Source organism: Manis pentadactyla, chromosome 11 (genome assembly GCF_030020395.1).
Source record: "Manis pentadactyla isolate mManPen7 chromosome 11, mManPen7.hap1, whole genome shotgun sequence".
Lineage (NCBI taxonomy): Eukaryota > Metazoa > Chordata > Mammalia > Pholidota > Manidae > Manis > Manis pentadactyla.
Genome location: NC_080029.1, coordinates 27,133,151 through 27,147,524, shown reverse-complemented (window position 1 = coordinate 27,147,524; position 14,374 = coordinate 27,133,151). Strand labels below are relative to the sequence as shown.

At 56.0% G+C, this 14,374-nt stretch overlaps 1 protein-coding gene across 3 annotated transcripts; it reads right to left on the bottom strand.

The window, feature by feature from the left end:
* Positions 1-293: 293 nt before the first annotated feature.
* Positions 294-13,231, bottom strand: PGF (placental growth factor). 3 transcript variants are annotated; one of them, XM_057488317.1, is made up of 8 exons: positions 13,113-13,209; positions 12,768-12,911; positions 11,515-11,557; positions 6,945-7,141; positions 6,020-6,096; positions 3,917-3,946; positions 3,748-3,810; positions 1,110-3,044 (listed from the first exon to the last, which is right to left on the bottom strand). In XM_057488317.1, the coding sequence occupies exons 2-8, from the start codon at positions 12,840-12,842 to the stop codon at positions 2,897-2,899; spliced, it is 633 nt and encodes a 210-aa protein (XP_057344300.1). In that variant the 5' UTR covers positions 12,843-12,911; positions 13,113-13,209; the 3' UTR covers positions 1,110-2,896. The 3 variants fall into 3 exon arrangements, with proteins under 3 accessions (XP_057344301.1, XP_036769050.1, XP_057344300.1); XM_057488318.1 differs by lacking the exon at positions 1,110-3,044 and adding an exon at positions 294-1,103 and having other exon boundaries at positions 12,768-13,230; XM_036913155.2 differs by lacking the exons at positions 1,110-3,044; positions 3,748-3,810 and adding an exon at positions 294-1,103 and having other exon boundaries at positions 12,768-13,231.
* Between the last annotated feature and the right edge of the window lie 1,143 nt (positions 13,232-14,374).

The following is a 14,374-nucleotide window of genomic DNA, read 5'->3' as shown; positions in this document are numbered from 1 at the left end:
CACTGGCCTGAGTGTGCGGCAGACCTGGAGGTAGGGGAAGGCGACTGTGCTCTTGAATTTGAGGGTGTTCAGGGGTGGCTGGGCCTAGGCACCCAACTTTGGGGCCAAGATAACATCTTGTGAAACCCTCATTATGAGGTGTAGACCCCAGAGGTTTGCCAAAAGCAACTGAGAAGGGGAGACTCCAGATGCTCCGAGAATGGCTGGAGCTACCCCCAGGGCAGCCCTGGAGCCCACCAGCCCCTTTTCTGTCTGTTTCCAGTTTGTGCTGTCGCCCACTGCTCCAGCAGACACTCTCCTGGAAAAGCGGTTTCCAGACTAGAATACTTTATTCAAGAGAATCTGGCTTGGCAGTCACACAGCCACACAGGGACAGCTTGCTCCATATCCAGCCTAGGGCCCACTCTTTGCCTGTGTCCCTTAGAGGGGCAGGATGGTGGGGCCTTGGCAATAAAGAACAATGTCCCAGCACAAGCAGTGGCAAGATGTGAGGACAGACCGTAGGGGACAAGGAATGGCAAAGGCCCCTGGGCAACCACTGTTCTCCTGAGCTGGGTGCTCTGATGTCCAGGGTGCAGAGCTGCCGCCAGGAGGAAGGGGACACAGCAGGATCCCTCCACCCTGTGCCTGCCTTCCCCCTAGCGGGAGCCAGGGAGGCCAGAACAGGCTGCTCCACCTCCAACCTGCCAGGAGCCCCCAGAGCAAGGGCTGCTTGTCCGTGCGGAGCCCAAGGACCAGTAATGGTGGTGGGTCCCCCTCTTGTTGCCTCTCCAGGGGAGACCCCCCAAGCCTCTGGGGCCTGGATCGTCCCTCACAAAGCCACATGTCTTGCTTCTTCCAAGCTGCAGCCCACGCGTCTGTGGTCAGTTGCCTTCCTTCTCTCACGTTGTGTTTAAGGCACTGAATTCCTGAGGGTCCTGTCCCTCCCCGCCCCTCATCTCAGAGGGAGGGAGTCACTCAGCAGGGATACCATTGGCTAATAAATAGAGGGCAGGTGCCAGCAGGGAGGTAACTGAGAGTGTGACGGTAATAAATAGACGAGCAGGGTGTGGGATCACACTCCTCCAACGGCTGGTTACCTCGGGGGAACAGTATCACCGCACCTGCCAGAGATCAGACACAGAAAGGGGGCATCAGCACACTTTCAGGGCAGGGTCCCTCCTGTGGGAGGAGGGACAACCGAAGGGGAAGCTTGAACAGGGAGCATGGGGCGCTCGCAGCACCTGTGGGTCTCTGCCTGCACTGAGGCCAGGAAGCAAGGAGCTACCCTTCACCAAAACCTACCCAGGTGTTCAGACCTGTGCTATGCACTCTCTCGTTCACCTCTAACAACATCCGCAAGGAGGGCACTGGTGTTGTCACCCTTTTGAAAATAAGGAAACTGAGGCTCACAGAAGTTAAGAAACTTGCCCAAGGTCATACAGCTAGTCAGTGATAGCCAGCTTTGAACCCAGTCTGTCTCCATGCAGTAATGCCACCAGTTACTCTGGGACAGCAGTCTTCAAACGGTAACCCTAGATGTACACAAAGATTGCCCCAGGGGCTGGTGAGTTTTGATGGTGTTCAGGGAATCAGTTTCCAGCTTCCATGTAGACTCCACCTGAAAACTGTCAGTGAGAGAAAGTGCCTGGGGGCTGCCTCCTCATCGTCTGCTCACAGCTGCTCTTCTCCCTTCAGAAAGGACGGAAGCATGTTGCCCATTCCAAATGCTCTTACAGTACTTTTCTCCAAGGTAAGAGAGTATAGCGGGGAAGACGGTGAGCAAAAGGGCAAGTTAAGATACTGGTGCAGGTGTGGAGAGAGGAGATAGGGCGGATGACTGAGTGACCAAGTCAGGTGGTTTCCAAGTCTTGGTTTTCAACAAAATTGAAGAACAGCCTGAGTGTCAGCTTATATATTGTGAGAAATAATTTTTGTGAGCAGATCACCTTGAGGTTTTTGGCAAATAACTTGGAAGGAGTTCAAAAAGGGACCTCTGGTCCCATTCACATTTACTTACAGGTGAGCATGGTTTCTCAACTTTTTCATCTATAAAATATGACAATGGAATCACTTTTGAATCCTGTAGTCTGGCAGGAGGAACCACATTCATTAATGGATTCATTAAATAATTGAAAAGAGGTGGCCATGTCCATCTTTTTTTTTCTGCCATGCCCATCTTATTGAGATGCATTCCCAATAAGGTTGATTGCACTTCTGTGTTTAACATTTATTAAAATATTACATATATCTGCTATTTTGATCACTTGGTACTACTAATACTTATTGTGATAATTCATTCCAGGAGAAAATTTAATTTAGAGTTTTATGTTCCCAGGAAATTTAAAATAATTCACATTTATATACCATTGTTATAGCAGATAAATGTGACAAGGTGATACATAAAGAGCTGTTTAGTATTAAAACAATAGTATATTGTGCTGAAATTCTGTGGGGGAAGTGAAATGAAAATACAAGTTCAAGTTAAAAAGAAGCAATGTAAATACGGAACTATTAAAGGAAAGTGTTCATATATATATTTGTCACTATGTGGGTCATGGTGAGTATTAAATAAGGATGGCTTATTCCATAGGCTATTTCTGAAGTGTTATCATGATGGCTTTATATTAAAAATTAATATTTATAACATGCCAGAAATTGTATCTTTTGCAACTATTTACAATTTTGAGGAAAAAGTTCAATGTCAACTTAAACATAAGCAAGGGAGCACAAGGGTTTTTGAAATTCTTTCTGGAGAGTCCTGAATGAGATGTTTGAAAACCACCGCCCTGGCAGATGGAGCAAGAGGTCACTTTGTATCTGGGGCCACCTGTGGGGAGCCCTGCATGGACTATACTGCCAGCTTCTTCCCCAAGTTGATACTTGGGAACAGGGGAGCAATAAGGGCCACATGCCTTCAAGGGTCAAAGTCCCTAGAGGCCCCAGCCTCACAGAGTGGGGTGCAAGTCTCTGCTCTTGGAGGGCTGAGCTCCTGGGGCAGGGTTTGGGTCAGCTCCAGTTGCACGGCATGCAATGATTTCCTGTGGTCCTGGAAGAGACGGGCCCTGAAGGAGAATCGTGGTGTGACTGAATCACTGTGCATGTGAAATATTTTATGTTTATTACTTACTCTCACAGATTGGGGCTTTCCCTCCTCTAGCCCTCTCCCAACCACACTCAGGCTTGGACCCCTGCCTGGGCCTCCAGGTGTGAAGCCAAGATGTAGCAAGTAACATCGAGAGGGAGAGAGGAAGCTAGTGGACCCAAGGCCCCCTCGGAGGAGTAGCAGAAATACTGGCCTGGCAGCCCGTGGGGTTGAGCCTTCCCCAGGGCCCTGAGGAAGTAGCCCTGGACAAGTTTTCAGCTGTTGGACTTTCTTTCACTAGAATGTGAGCTCTGTGAGAGCAGGAATCTTGGCGGTTTGCTTGCCAAGGTACCTGGCACCCACGAAATGCTTCGTGGATGTCTGGAGAATGACTGCATGCTTGGTGGATTCCATGACCCCTCATTCTGCACATATAGAAAACCTAAGCTCAGAGAGGTGACACGATTTGCTCAAGGCCACAGAGACTCGGGGTTGAGCCAGGGCAGGAATCAAGGTCCTCTGATGCTTCCTGGGCCCTAGAGTCTCTAGGAAGTGCTCGCTTCCTGTTCTGGTCCCCAAGACTGCCCTGGGCCTTGCTCTTCCCCTTCCACCCTTGATGGCAGGGCGGGGAATCCCCTCAGCCCAGCCTCCTTGCCATCCCTGGGCAGCCCCCTCACACTCACAGGTGGCAGTCTGTGGGTCTCTGCTTCTCTCTCTTCCTCTTCCCCCTGCCCTTGGGTCTCCTCCTGCAATAAGCCAGAAGCGTCAGGACGAAGAGGCTGGGGGTACCCCATGCTGGGACAGGGGCTGGCAGGCCCATGAAGAGCCTGGAGCCCCAGCCAGGCTACTTACCTTTCTGGCTTCATCTTCTCCCGCAGAGGCCTGGAAAACAGAACGGACCAGGGGGGAATAAGGAAAGTGGTAGGTGGGGGCTCCCGGCCACCCCCAACATCTCCCATCAGACACCCTGAGTCCTGGTCCTGCGCTGGCACTGAAGCCACTAGGGGGAAGCATGGAGCCAGTGAGGCAGGGCTGGCCAGAGGCGCCTGGGTTCAGCGTCCACTCCAGGCTCTGGTGACCCTATCAAAAGAGGCTCGCGTCCCCTCCTGGGGCCCCTCTCTGTGCCCTCCTGCACCCCTCTTCCTCTTGGCATCAAATCTGGGGACTCTGCTCTCTGCTGGCTTCCTCTGTTCACTTCCCTCCCTTGTGCCTACCCTTCCTTCCAGCGTGCATCCTGGGGGTTTCAAGGCCCGTGAATGGAAGGCAATGCCCTGGATGGGAGGGTGGTTCCTGCCAGCTAAGGATGCCTGTCAGGGCACAAGGGCCACCATCGCTTTCCGCCTCCCCCCACCCGGGGCCGTGTGCCACTGCAGGCAACAGCAGGAGGAGTGGGCGAGGGGGCAGCAGGAGGGGAGGGGAGCACAAGCCCCACAGTCACCAGGCCTGTCCTGGCTCTGCCTCCGGGGCTGTGGCTGTTGGCCCAGAGAGAGAAGAAAGGTACCCCTGTTGCCCAGCCCGCTGGAAGGGGACAGGGCCTCAGTCTTCCCTGGGAACAGGGTGGGGGCGCGGGGCCCTTCTGAGGCCAGGGAATGCTGCCCTAGGCGGGCTTCCTCCCTTGGGAGCCAGGGCAGGGTACCAGGGCCTCTTGGGACTGCCCGGTCATGTCTCTGACGTCTTGGGCAAGTCAGAGACACTCGTGGAGCCTCAGGATCCTCGTCTGCCTGTCCTGACAGAGTGGCCGTGGGGGCAAAGGTGACGTAAAAGGTGGAAAGGAGCCACCCCGCGCCGTGCCTGGGGGGCTTGCTCCTGAGCTGTTCCGTATGTCTGAGCCCTGGCTGAGGGGGAGGACGAACAGGGACTGAGGCAGGACTCCCAGCAGTGGTGAGGGCTCGGAGCCTGGGCTCAGGTCAAAAGAGGCAGCCAGAACCCTGCACATGAGGCAGGGCCAAGCCCCGGGCAGTACTGGGGCTCTGGAGAGGGTGGTAACAGCCATGAGAGCTGGCAAGGACAAGGGCAGGCGTAGGGGCCAGCCAGGCTGGGGTTCGCTCACTAGCTGTGGCAAACCATGTAAATGCATCAGGCCTCAGTTTCATCTGCAGAATGGGCAGGACAGTAGTACCTACCTCCTAGGTACTTGTATAACAGCAGGACCTTGTCTGTCTTCCTTACCACTGTATCCCAAGCATCTAGGACAGTGCCTGGCATACAGTAGGTGTTCAATAAATGTTTGTTGACTAAATGAGAAAGCACATTCAAGCGCTGGGTGCGGGGCTGGGCACAGAGGAGGTGCATGATAACGGGCAGTCCTCCCCTTCTTCCTGCCGCAGGATAGGCTCAGGACCTCTGGTCTTGGGCCTCCATCCCCAGAGAGCACCTCAACTCATTTCTCTCTTCTCTGAACTTGGTAGCTGTGCCAGGCCTGCTCATCCTGGGAACTAATGTTCAGGGTGCCCTGGGCAGAGGCAGCAGATTGGTGCTGGTCCAAGGCTTTGAGACTTAAAGAAATCCCCCTGCCTCCTTCCTCTGCCCCTTTTCTCCTACCAGGGCTTGTCCTTCTCTGTGCTCCTCAGCCCAGTTGCCCCTTCCCATGGTCACCACCCTGGTCCAGAACCAAGCCCAGGCCAGCAATGTCTTTGCCCTGGACACCTCTGCCAGGGCTGTGACAACTGCCCCCCACCACCTTGGGGAGGGGGTGGTGTGCCCGAACTCTTCCTCTGGGAGGACCTAGGCTTCCTCTGCCTCTGTGGCTTCTTGGCAGCTGTGCTCCAGCTGTCGGGACCACCTCCCCAGGCAAAACTGGCTGGCGGTGGGGCCAAAAGGCAGCTGCCACTGGTTCCTGACCTCCCTGGTTTCCCTCAGCCAGGAAGGAAGTGTAGCCTGCAGTGGGGATGGGCAGCCATTAGGCCGAGGCTGCCAAGTGTGCAGGACCTGCCCCTGCCGCCCCTCAGGACCCACCTGCACTCGCAGCGCACGTGCTGAGAGAACGTCAGCTCCACATAGGATGGCTGGTCCTCAGAGCGGATCTTCAGGAGCTGCAGGGAGAGAAAGGTTGCATGCCTGCATTAGAGGGTGGCCCAAGGGTTTCCAAAGCTCTCTCCACCCTCTCCTTCAGGCGAGGACCAGACTCCACTTCCCAGCAGCCTTTGGACTATATAGTCTCATTCTGCTTTGAATGTGGGGCAAATGGCCCTCCCACCCGCATGTGGATCTGCGGGAGGCTCCTGTCCCTCCCTACCCAGGACCACCAGCATAGCAACAGTGTAGGAGGAAGGCCCATGGTCTGGAGTCAGAGAGACTTATGTTCAAATCTTGGCCTTTCTACCTGCTGAGCAAGTGAAATAACACCTTTGACCCTCAAATTCCTCATCTATGAAATGGAAATAACTCTTGCCTTGAAGGATTGAATGATGAAGTAACATTTATAAGTGCCTAGTACAGTAAGGCACTTAGCATTACTACGAAACACTCACTAAGCCATTGTGTGTGTGTGTGTACACGTGCATATATATGCATGTGTGTGTGAGCACAAATCCTAGGGCACTGAATGCTCCTGATGTAATAATACCAACAGAGGCTTCTTAAATCTGAGCAGATTTCTTTTCCAACCTCAGTCAGATATCCTGGGTCTCAGGGTAGGGGTAAGATAGAGCCTGAGAAAGCTGGAAAGGCAGGAGATAAGTTGGCTGAATGTCAGGGCATGGCCTCAGAACGAAGGGGCACTGCGCTGGGGTGCTGAGAGCCTGGGAGTCAGCTCCAGTCCTGTGAACTTGGCCTGCCCTCCTTCCCTCTCTAGTGCCTTCTAGTGGCCGGGTTCTGTGGCCCTCTGTGCAGGATGTGGATGATGGGGCAGGTCAGGACATGAGGAGGAGACCCTCCCTACCTGCATGGTGACATTGGCCGTCTCTATGGGCACACAGTGCAGGTTCTCATCACCACAGCAGCCCGTGCAGCGCAGCAGGGAGACGCAGGATGGGCTGAATATGTGCTCCACCTCGCTGGGGTACTCGGACACAATGTCCACCAGCCTCTCCAGTGCCCGGCAATAGCTGCGGCCCCACACTTCCTGGAAGGGCACCACTATGAGGAGGCACAGACAGCAGGATCAGGCCAGGCGTGGCTTGCTCCTCGAAGCCCCAGTCCTGGCTCCCCAGGCCCTGCAGGGCCTTCCAGACTCAGCCCACACTCCTCCTCCAGGAAGCCCCCATCCTATGTGAGCTCTCTCTGCTCTGGACTCCTGATGTGATCCCTCTGGGAGGACTGCTGGACCCTTAGCTCATATGCTGGATGGAAATCCCAGCGGAACAACATTTTTCTGTGTCCCGAGCTCTCTGCTCTGCCCTCAACTCAGGCATGCAGTCTGCCTCGGTGTCTTGGAGCTTTGAGGAGCATGCCCTGGCAGCTCCCCAGGCCCCCTGGGTCTTTCTCAGGCCTGACCTGGTGTTTCCTTGGTCTTAGGGAATTTGCAGAAAATAGTTCTGCCAGTTCTGCAAGGGCTTGCAGAGTCCCACAGGGAGGGTTAGCCTTCCCCTTAGTCCTTATTTCCTGCCCGACTCTGGATCAGCCCCTCTGCCAGGCGGCCAAGACTGCAGCCAGCAACATGCCCCATTCCCCACTCCCCATTTCAGTGGGACCAGCCCTCACACCAAGCTCAGGCTGCATCACCATAACTCCTACCTGTGGGCTCTGCCCCTTGTCCCCTTCTTGTTTCTAACCAAGTAAAGCTCATCACCCCACCTCCTCTCAGAGGCCTTCTCCAACTTCTCCAGTATGAACAGATATTCCTCCTTTGAGCATAACTTGGCCCCAAGGGCTTGCCTTATCTTGGTTACTGGTGGCTCTTATCTCCTTTACAGCCAAGTCGAGGCTCTGTGAGGACAGGGATCTAAGCACCCAGTAAACATAGGCTAAGTAATTACTAATTGATTAGCTGATAGCTCAGTGAGGATTATAAGGGACATCCCTGACCCCCACAGTGTCCTGGTGGTCACGACCAGGATCTTCTGGGGGCTGATCTGGACTCTCTCAAAAGATATTGCTCCTTTAAGGAGGGCCTACGACCTGAGCCCAAACACAGGATCATAGAAAGTAAGCAGCCAGAGCCAGGACACCTGGCTTCTAGTCCTGGCCTACACAGATGGTGTGACCTTGGGGAGGTCATTTAACCTTTCTGAATTTATGAGATTCCTCAGCTGAGTAAAGGTTGGGAATAGATGGTCGCTAAGGTCTCTCCCTGCTTTGACAGACTATCTGTGATTCTGTACATGCAACCCAGACCAGCTTTCAGACCTTGGGCAGAGAAACATCCCCAGCCCTGGGTCATCCTGCCCCATGCCTGATGGTGGTCCTTGGCTGGTGTGTGAGGACAGGGACGCAGGATCACCTGGGGACCCTGCAGCCTCTGCCCTAGAGCAGTGGCCTCTCCTAGCAGCCCCTCACTTCCCTCCTTGGCCCTTCCTGTGAGACAGAGGGGCTGAAGTCCATTCCACTGAGCCTACGAAGACATGAGTCTCAGGGTAATCTCAGAGGAAAAATAAACTTCAGCCCTAGCAGAGGCCCTCATGAAAGGCTGCAAGCTGGTGGAAAATACCCAAGAGGCAGTGTGTCCACGTGGAGCTGGCTGGGCGGCCACAGAGGCAATAAACTGGGCTTATCTGGGTGTCTGCTGCTCCATTCTGCCCTGTCTGCTTAGGGGACACTAGGGCTGGGCCCAGAGATGGGAGGGGGACCAGACACTCCCCTGATCCAACCTCTCCAGGCCACTGGGATACTCTCCCTGAACCCAACTGGGAAACAAGGTCTTCTTCCCATAGACAGCCCCAAGGCCTCGGGGAAGGCAGCCTTTGCAGTGTGAGGTCAGAGGAGCACCTCCCTATAGCAACTCCATGAGTGGGTGTTTAGTCTAAAAGCTCCATGAGCACTATGCAACTCTGAACATTTAATCTCCACCTTGGAAAAAATAAATAACAGCAGAGGAAAAGCCAGCTGCCAAAGCACCATAGAAAGCTCAGGTTCCTGCCCTGGGCCCAGCCACCAGGGAGGGGGCCAGCAGCAGAGAAGGGACACCTCAGCACCCTACCATTCCACAAACAGACTCCCACCCGTCTGGGCTGTCAGACCACGGCCAGGTTAAGCAGAGCTGGCTGGGTCTTGGCAGCAGAAGAAGCGATTTCCTTTCCTCGCCCCCACACCCCATTATGCAGGCTTTGGCACCAGGACCCAGGCTGCAGGACCCTGAGGCCTGCCCCTTTCCCAGCCGCATGGCCAGACTGTGCTGGAGAGGGCTGGGAAGGAGATGGGCTGGGCCTGATCTACCTGGCAGCCACCAAGAAAGAGGGCAGTTCATCCCTGGAGGCCCCTATCTGGGTGTGTGGCAGAAACAAAGTGGGCTGGGTGAGGGGCCAGCTGAGGGAGTGTGGTGACCACTCCCAGATGTGGGCTGAGCCCCTCAGGAAAGAGCTCTGCTCAGCTGCTCCTGAGAGCACTTCCGTTGGCGCCAGACCTGCTTCAGAGGCAGGGGTAGGGGTGAGAGGAACGGGGGCTGCGGCCCAGTCAGGCACCTGGCCAGGGCTGGGTGGCTCCAAAACAGTTGCTCCTGGGGCCAAGAGTCGGGTCTCAGTGATCTCTCCAGCCCTGGGGGTGAGCCTCCCATCGGGCCCTAGCTGCCTGCCACCCAGGACTGAGCAGACCCAAGAAGGGCAGTGTTTAATCCTGAGAGCAAGCTCCTGGGGAAGCCACTGGGGAGGGGCCACAAGGCTGGGTAGAGCCACTGGCCACCAGCCTGAGCCCAGCAGGTGTCCTTCCCATGGTCACTGGCAGGGCACACAGACCGTCTGCTGCAAGGGACACCCTGCTCCTGTCTGCTTGCCATGGTCTGTGGGGAGGCCCAGTGCCATGCACTCTGGTTCTGCCACATACGCTGAAGAGTGTCTGAGTTTTTAGGTGACCCCAACAGCCTCTCTGAGCTTCAGGTTCTTCAAATAAAAGAACACAAATGCCTTCATGGTACACAACCTGTGGTCAGCACTGAATTATAGTAAGTGCCCAATACTATTACCATGAGTAGTAATAGTAAAAATCGATGTCTACAGCTGCAAAGTACAGACCATACTGTTTCTGGTCTGGTGTCAGTGGGAGGGGATGGCATTTTCAGATTTTGATAACTGGGGTCCAAAGCTCATGGTACTTCTCTTGGCCACAATATAGGCTGTCTGATTAATTAGGATGACAGATGAGTTGCTCTAATAAATTAACACTTGCAAGCCTCCTCACCCTCATCCCGCGGGAGATATATACTCCTATGTCTCCTCCCTGGAGTCAGAGAACCCTACAATTTTAGAATCAGAACCTTAGATCATGTGTCTAATGTTCCCATTTTACAGATGAGGAAAGTGAGGCCCAAACTTCTTTGGTAACTGTTGCCTGAAATACACTAAAAGCATCAAAAAGGTCATGGGGTAGAGATGGGTGATGGGTCCCTCCCCAAATCCCAGAGAGCATAATATTGTGCCAGTTCCAGAGGGCACAGCACAGGGAGGGGGAGTATCAATGAAGTTAAGGGCTGCGACCTCCCCCACCTCTATGTGCCCAGGGAGCCTGGAACTGAGCTGCGGGAGCATGCCAGGCCCAGGGCAGGCTGGCTACCAGGCAGGCAGGCCAGCAGAAGGAGGGTGTTCCCAGCTTGCAGAGGCTATCACACACACGTGTCTGTGTGTGCGCACGCATCCCTACACACTCCCTCTCCCACGGCCAGCAGGAAGCCTCCGGAGTGGTGTGTGGCCTGGCTGCACATCTTGAAGAGACAGGGAGGGAGGAGCAAAGCTGGGGGCCTGGCATGGGCCTCCCAACTTCTGCACGTATGTCTCTTTGGCAAACGACTTGCCCTTTGAAGACTGCCTCTTGATGCAACCCGCAATGGGGAGTGGAGGGGCCAGAGAGGGCACAACTCATGTTCTGTCTGTTTGTAATCAATAGAAAGGCCTGGTCACATCCCTGCAGCTCCACCAGGGCTGGGCTGCTGGGACACTCCCCACACCCTTTCCAGATCCCCTTGACTGCTTGCCCACTACATCTAGCTCCCAGACCCCCAGTCTGGCTCCTGGCACTCACTGGCCACACTGCCCTCCAAGCCCCATCTGCCCCCTTACATCATGCTGGGAAGGGGCATTAAGCCAACCAGACAAACCCTGGGTATACTGGCCCTAGCCCTACTCTGTGTGTTTGGTGACTCTGAACCAGGAATACATCTCTCTAAGCCTCTGGGTCACAATGAGGGGATCTGTTGGGCCCTGCCAGTTGCATCAGCCAGGATGTCAGCCACCTTGCAGACTCTCCCCAACTCAATATCAGTCTGTTCCCACCCTTCATGCCAATCCATGCATGCCTCATCCTCTGCAGAGGCTTGGGAGGAAAGTGCTTGGTGAGCTTGTGCACCCCCAGCCCAGACAGCTTACCTTCCATCTCTGATGAGCCATTCCCAGCAGACAGGGCCCACTGCTGCAGACAGAAAGGTGCAGAGATGAAGGGACCACCTTTGGCCTCTGCGCTCTAGGGCCAAGTGTGTTGGCAAGAGCGTAGAGGCCTTCTGAGCTCTTTCCCACCCGTTGTGCACACTCTCTGCCCTGTCTCAGAGCTGCTTCTTTCCAGGTGCAACTAAAAACTCACTGGACCCTGGGTCCTACCTTCTCTCTGGCCTCAGTTTCCTCATTTGGAAAGGGTGGGAGGCTGGAGGCTTTTGGAGACCCTTTGTCTTCTGTGTCCCAAAGATCTTGCAATCCTTTGGGATTTCTCTTCTACCCAGCCCCCAGGCCGAGCTGCTGGGCCCTGAGCAGCCCGCCTTGGCTGGGTGCCAGGGCCCAGGGGGAGATGATCAGCTGGTGAGAGCTGAGGGGCTGGAGCGGGTGGCGCCATGAGCTGGTGCTGCTGGTAACGTTATACCTCTGGCCAGCTCTGCAGCAGGCGGGCGGGTGGCCAGTGCTGGGGCTCTTCCATCCCTGCAGACTGCCTAGCCCACCCACTCCTGGGCTGGGGCTGGGGACTCCCGGGGTAGTGGACAGCGCAATGGGAAGAGAGCTCATTGGCTTTGTCATGATTTCACTGCCTAAGCTGGCTCCCTGCCAGACTCACCCAGCTCCTGGGAAAAGGGCCCTGTTCACTTCCCCAGGCCCTGCACTCAGGAACTTAGGCTGCCCACGGAGGGAAGATGGCACAGAAGGACCTCACGTCTTACCCCCAAGTAACCCAGCAGCCCTGGGCTCACCAGAGCCCTGGTGGGGACAGGGCCCAGCCTCCCCACCAATGGCCTCTTCAGCTGGCTTCCCCTCCACCAGGCCAGGTCAGATGTCCTGGGGGCGCCTGCCTGGTCAAGGGGCCTCTACCCTGACCACAAGGCCAGGGACCAGCCTGGGATTAGTGGAGAGATGCTTTTAGCAAAGCCACCAGGGCTCCAGGGGCCAGACAGGAAGCCTCCCTCCCTTCCCTGTGGCTTCCCTGCTCCTGCAAAGACAGACCCCCGAGCTGGAGTCTGGGACAGCCCAGCTTGAGGTCTCCTCCCAGACAGCATGGTCCAGGCTGCCTCCTGGGAAGTGTGTGGACATCCTTGGGGGAGCCACTCCCCTGAGTGGGTCAGTGATTTCAGACTCCCTGCTTCCAGTGCAGGGGGTGGGAAGATCAGGGGAGGCAGGCTGGGAGTAGGGATAGGCCTTACCTTGGGAGGGACAGCAGGCAGCGCCAGCCCAGCCAGGAGCTGCAGGAAGCAAGTGAACAGCCTCATGGCAGGCATCTTCTTAGACGTCCCAAGACAGGGGATTCCAAAGGAAAATCACCATGCTCATCCCCCTAGGGGGAACTCCTGGCACAGGAGGACAGGAGCTGAATGGGGGGCTGGATGTCCCGCTCACTGCCGCCCTGAGGTCCCCACCGGTGGTCCAAGCATCCTCTGGGAGCCTTGGGGAGTCTGGAGCTGGCAGGTACGGCTGCGGCTAGGAAACCTGATGCCGAGCGGCCGGCGGGGCGGGGCGGCGTGGGGCAGGCGGGTCCCTGGGTAGGGTACCTCGGGCGCCCGGCGCGACCTCCGGTCCTCTCGTGGCTGGCCAGTGAAGAGGCAGCTCCCGCCTCAGACAGCAGCTCCCTTCTGGGACTCAAGCTCGTCGGCGACTGGGTTTCAGGGGCCGTGAACGGGGAGGGGCTGCGAGCCCGCCCCGCCCACCGCCGACGAGGCTCTCCGGACCCGCGTCCCGGGAGCGGCCGCGCGCCGCGCTAGCCGGCCTGGGGTGAGCGCGCTCGGGCCGCGCCGCGGGGAAGGGGCGCTCCCGACGCGGACCCTCGCGCCCCGCGGAGCCCAGCCCGCAGCTCCCTCCGGGGCTGCTCGCGCCCCGGCCGACTCGGGCGGTAGCCAGTGCCGGCCAGCCAGCGGACAGTGGCCCACAGCTCTGCTCCCGCTTTCCCTGGGTGGGGGCATCCAGGTATGGAGCCCAACGTCCGCGAACAAGTCTTATTAGGACTTTTCGCGGGCTCTACAGAAACTGCAGCCCCAGACCCCTAGGAAGGTAGAGACCTCCTGTGCCAGGGGTTCCCCCTAGGGGGATGAGCATGGTGATTTTCCTTTGGAATCCCCTGTCTTGGGACGTCTGAGAAGATGCCTGCCATGAGGCTGTTCACGTGCTTCCTGCAGCTCCTGGCCTTTTGCGGTGCACCCATGCCATCCCCACAATCCTCAGGGGTGAAAGGATTATTAATCCCATTTGAAAGATGAAGAAACTGAGGTTCCCAGAGTGCCCCTGCCTATACATATTCCATAAATAATATAGTCTTGAAAAATTGTGTGTGTGTGTGTAACTGACAGATACAAAACCCAAGCCATGTGACTCCAGAACTGTCTCTTCACATGCACTGTCCTCCTAATCAGACAGACAGCAAGGCAGCCCAGCTGTGGGCACCTGGTTGTGTCCAGAACTATTTCCTCTTGCCGGAAGCAATTTTCCCAGGCCCTCCTTGTGAGGCCGCCGCATGGGGGCTGGAGAGTGACCTGGTGACCGGACCAAATGCTAACTTGGCAGGGGTCTGCCGACTGGGGTCTGTGTGTGCCTGTGTGTGCATGTGTGTGAGAATTTATGTGTGACTGTGAAGATCCATATGTGCTATGAGTTTTTGTGTGGTCTGGAGTGTCTGTGTGCATCTGCCATATGTATGAATGCGGCTAATGTGTGAGTCTGGTCTCTGGTATCGCTGTATGCTTTGGTGTTAGGTTTGTGCATGTGTCTACTGTATTTCTAGGTATGTTTGGAAATGTATCTCACTTCAGTGAGATTGTAA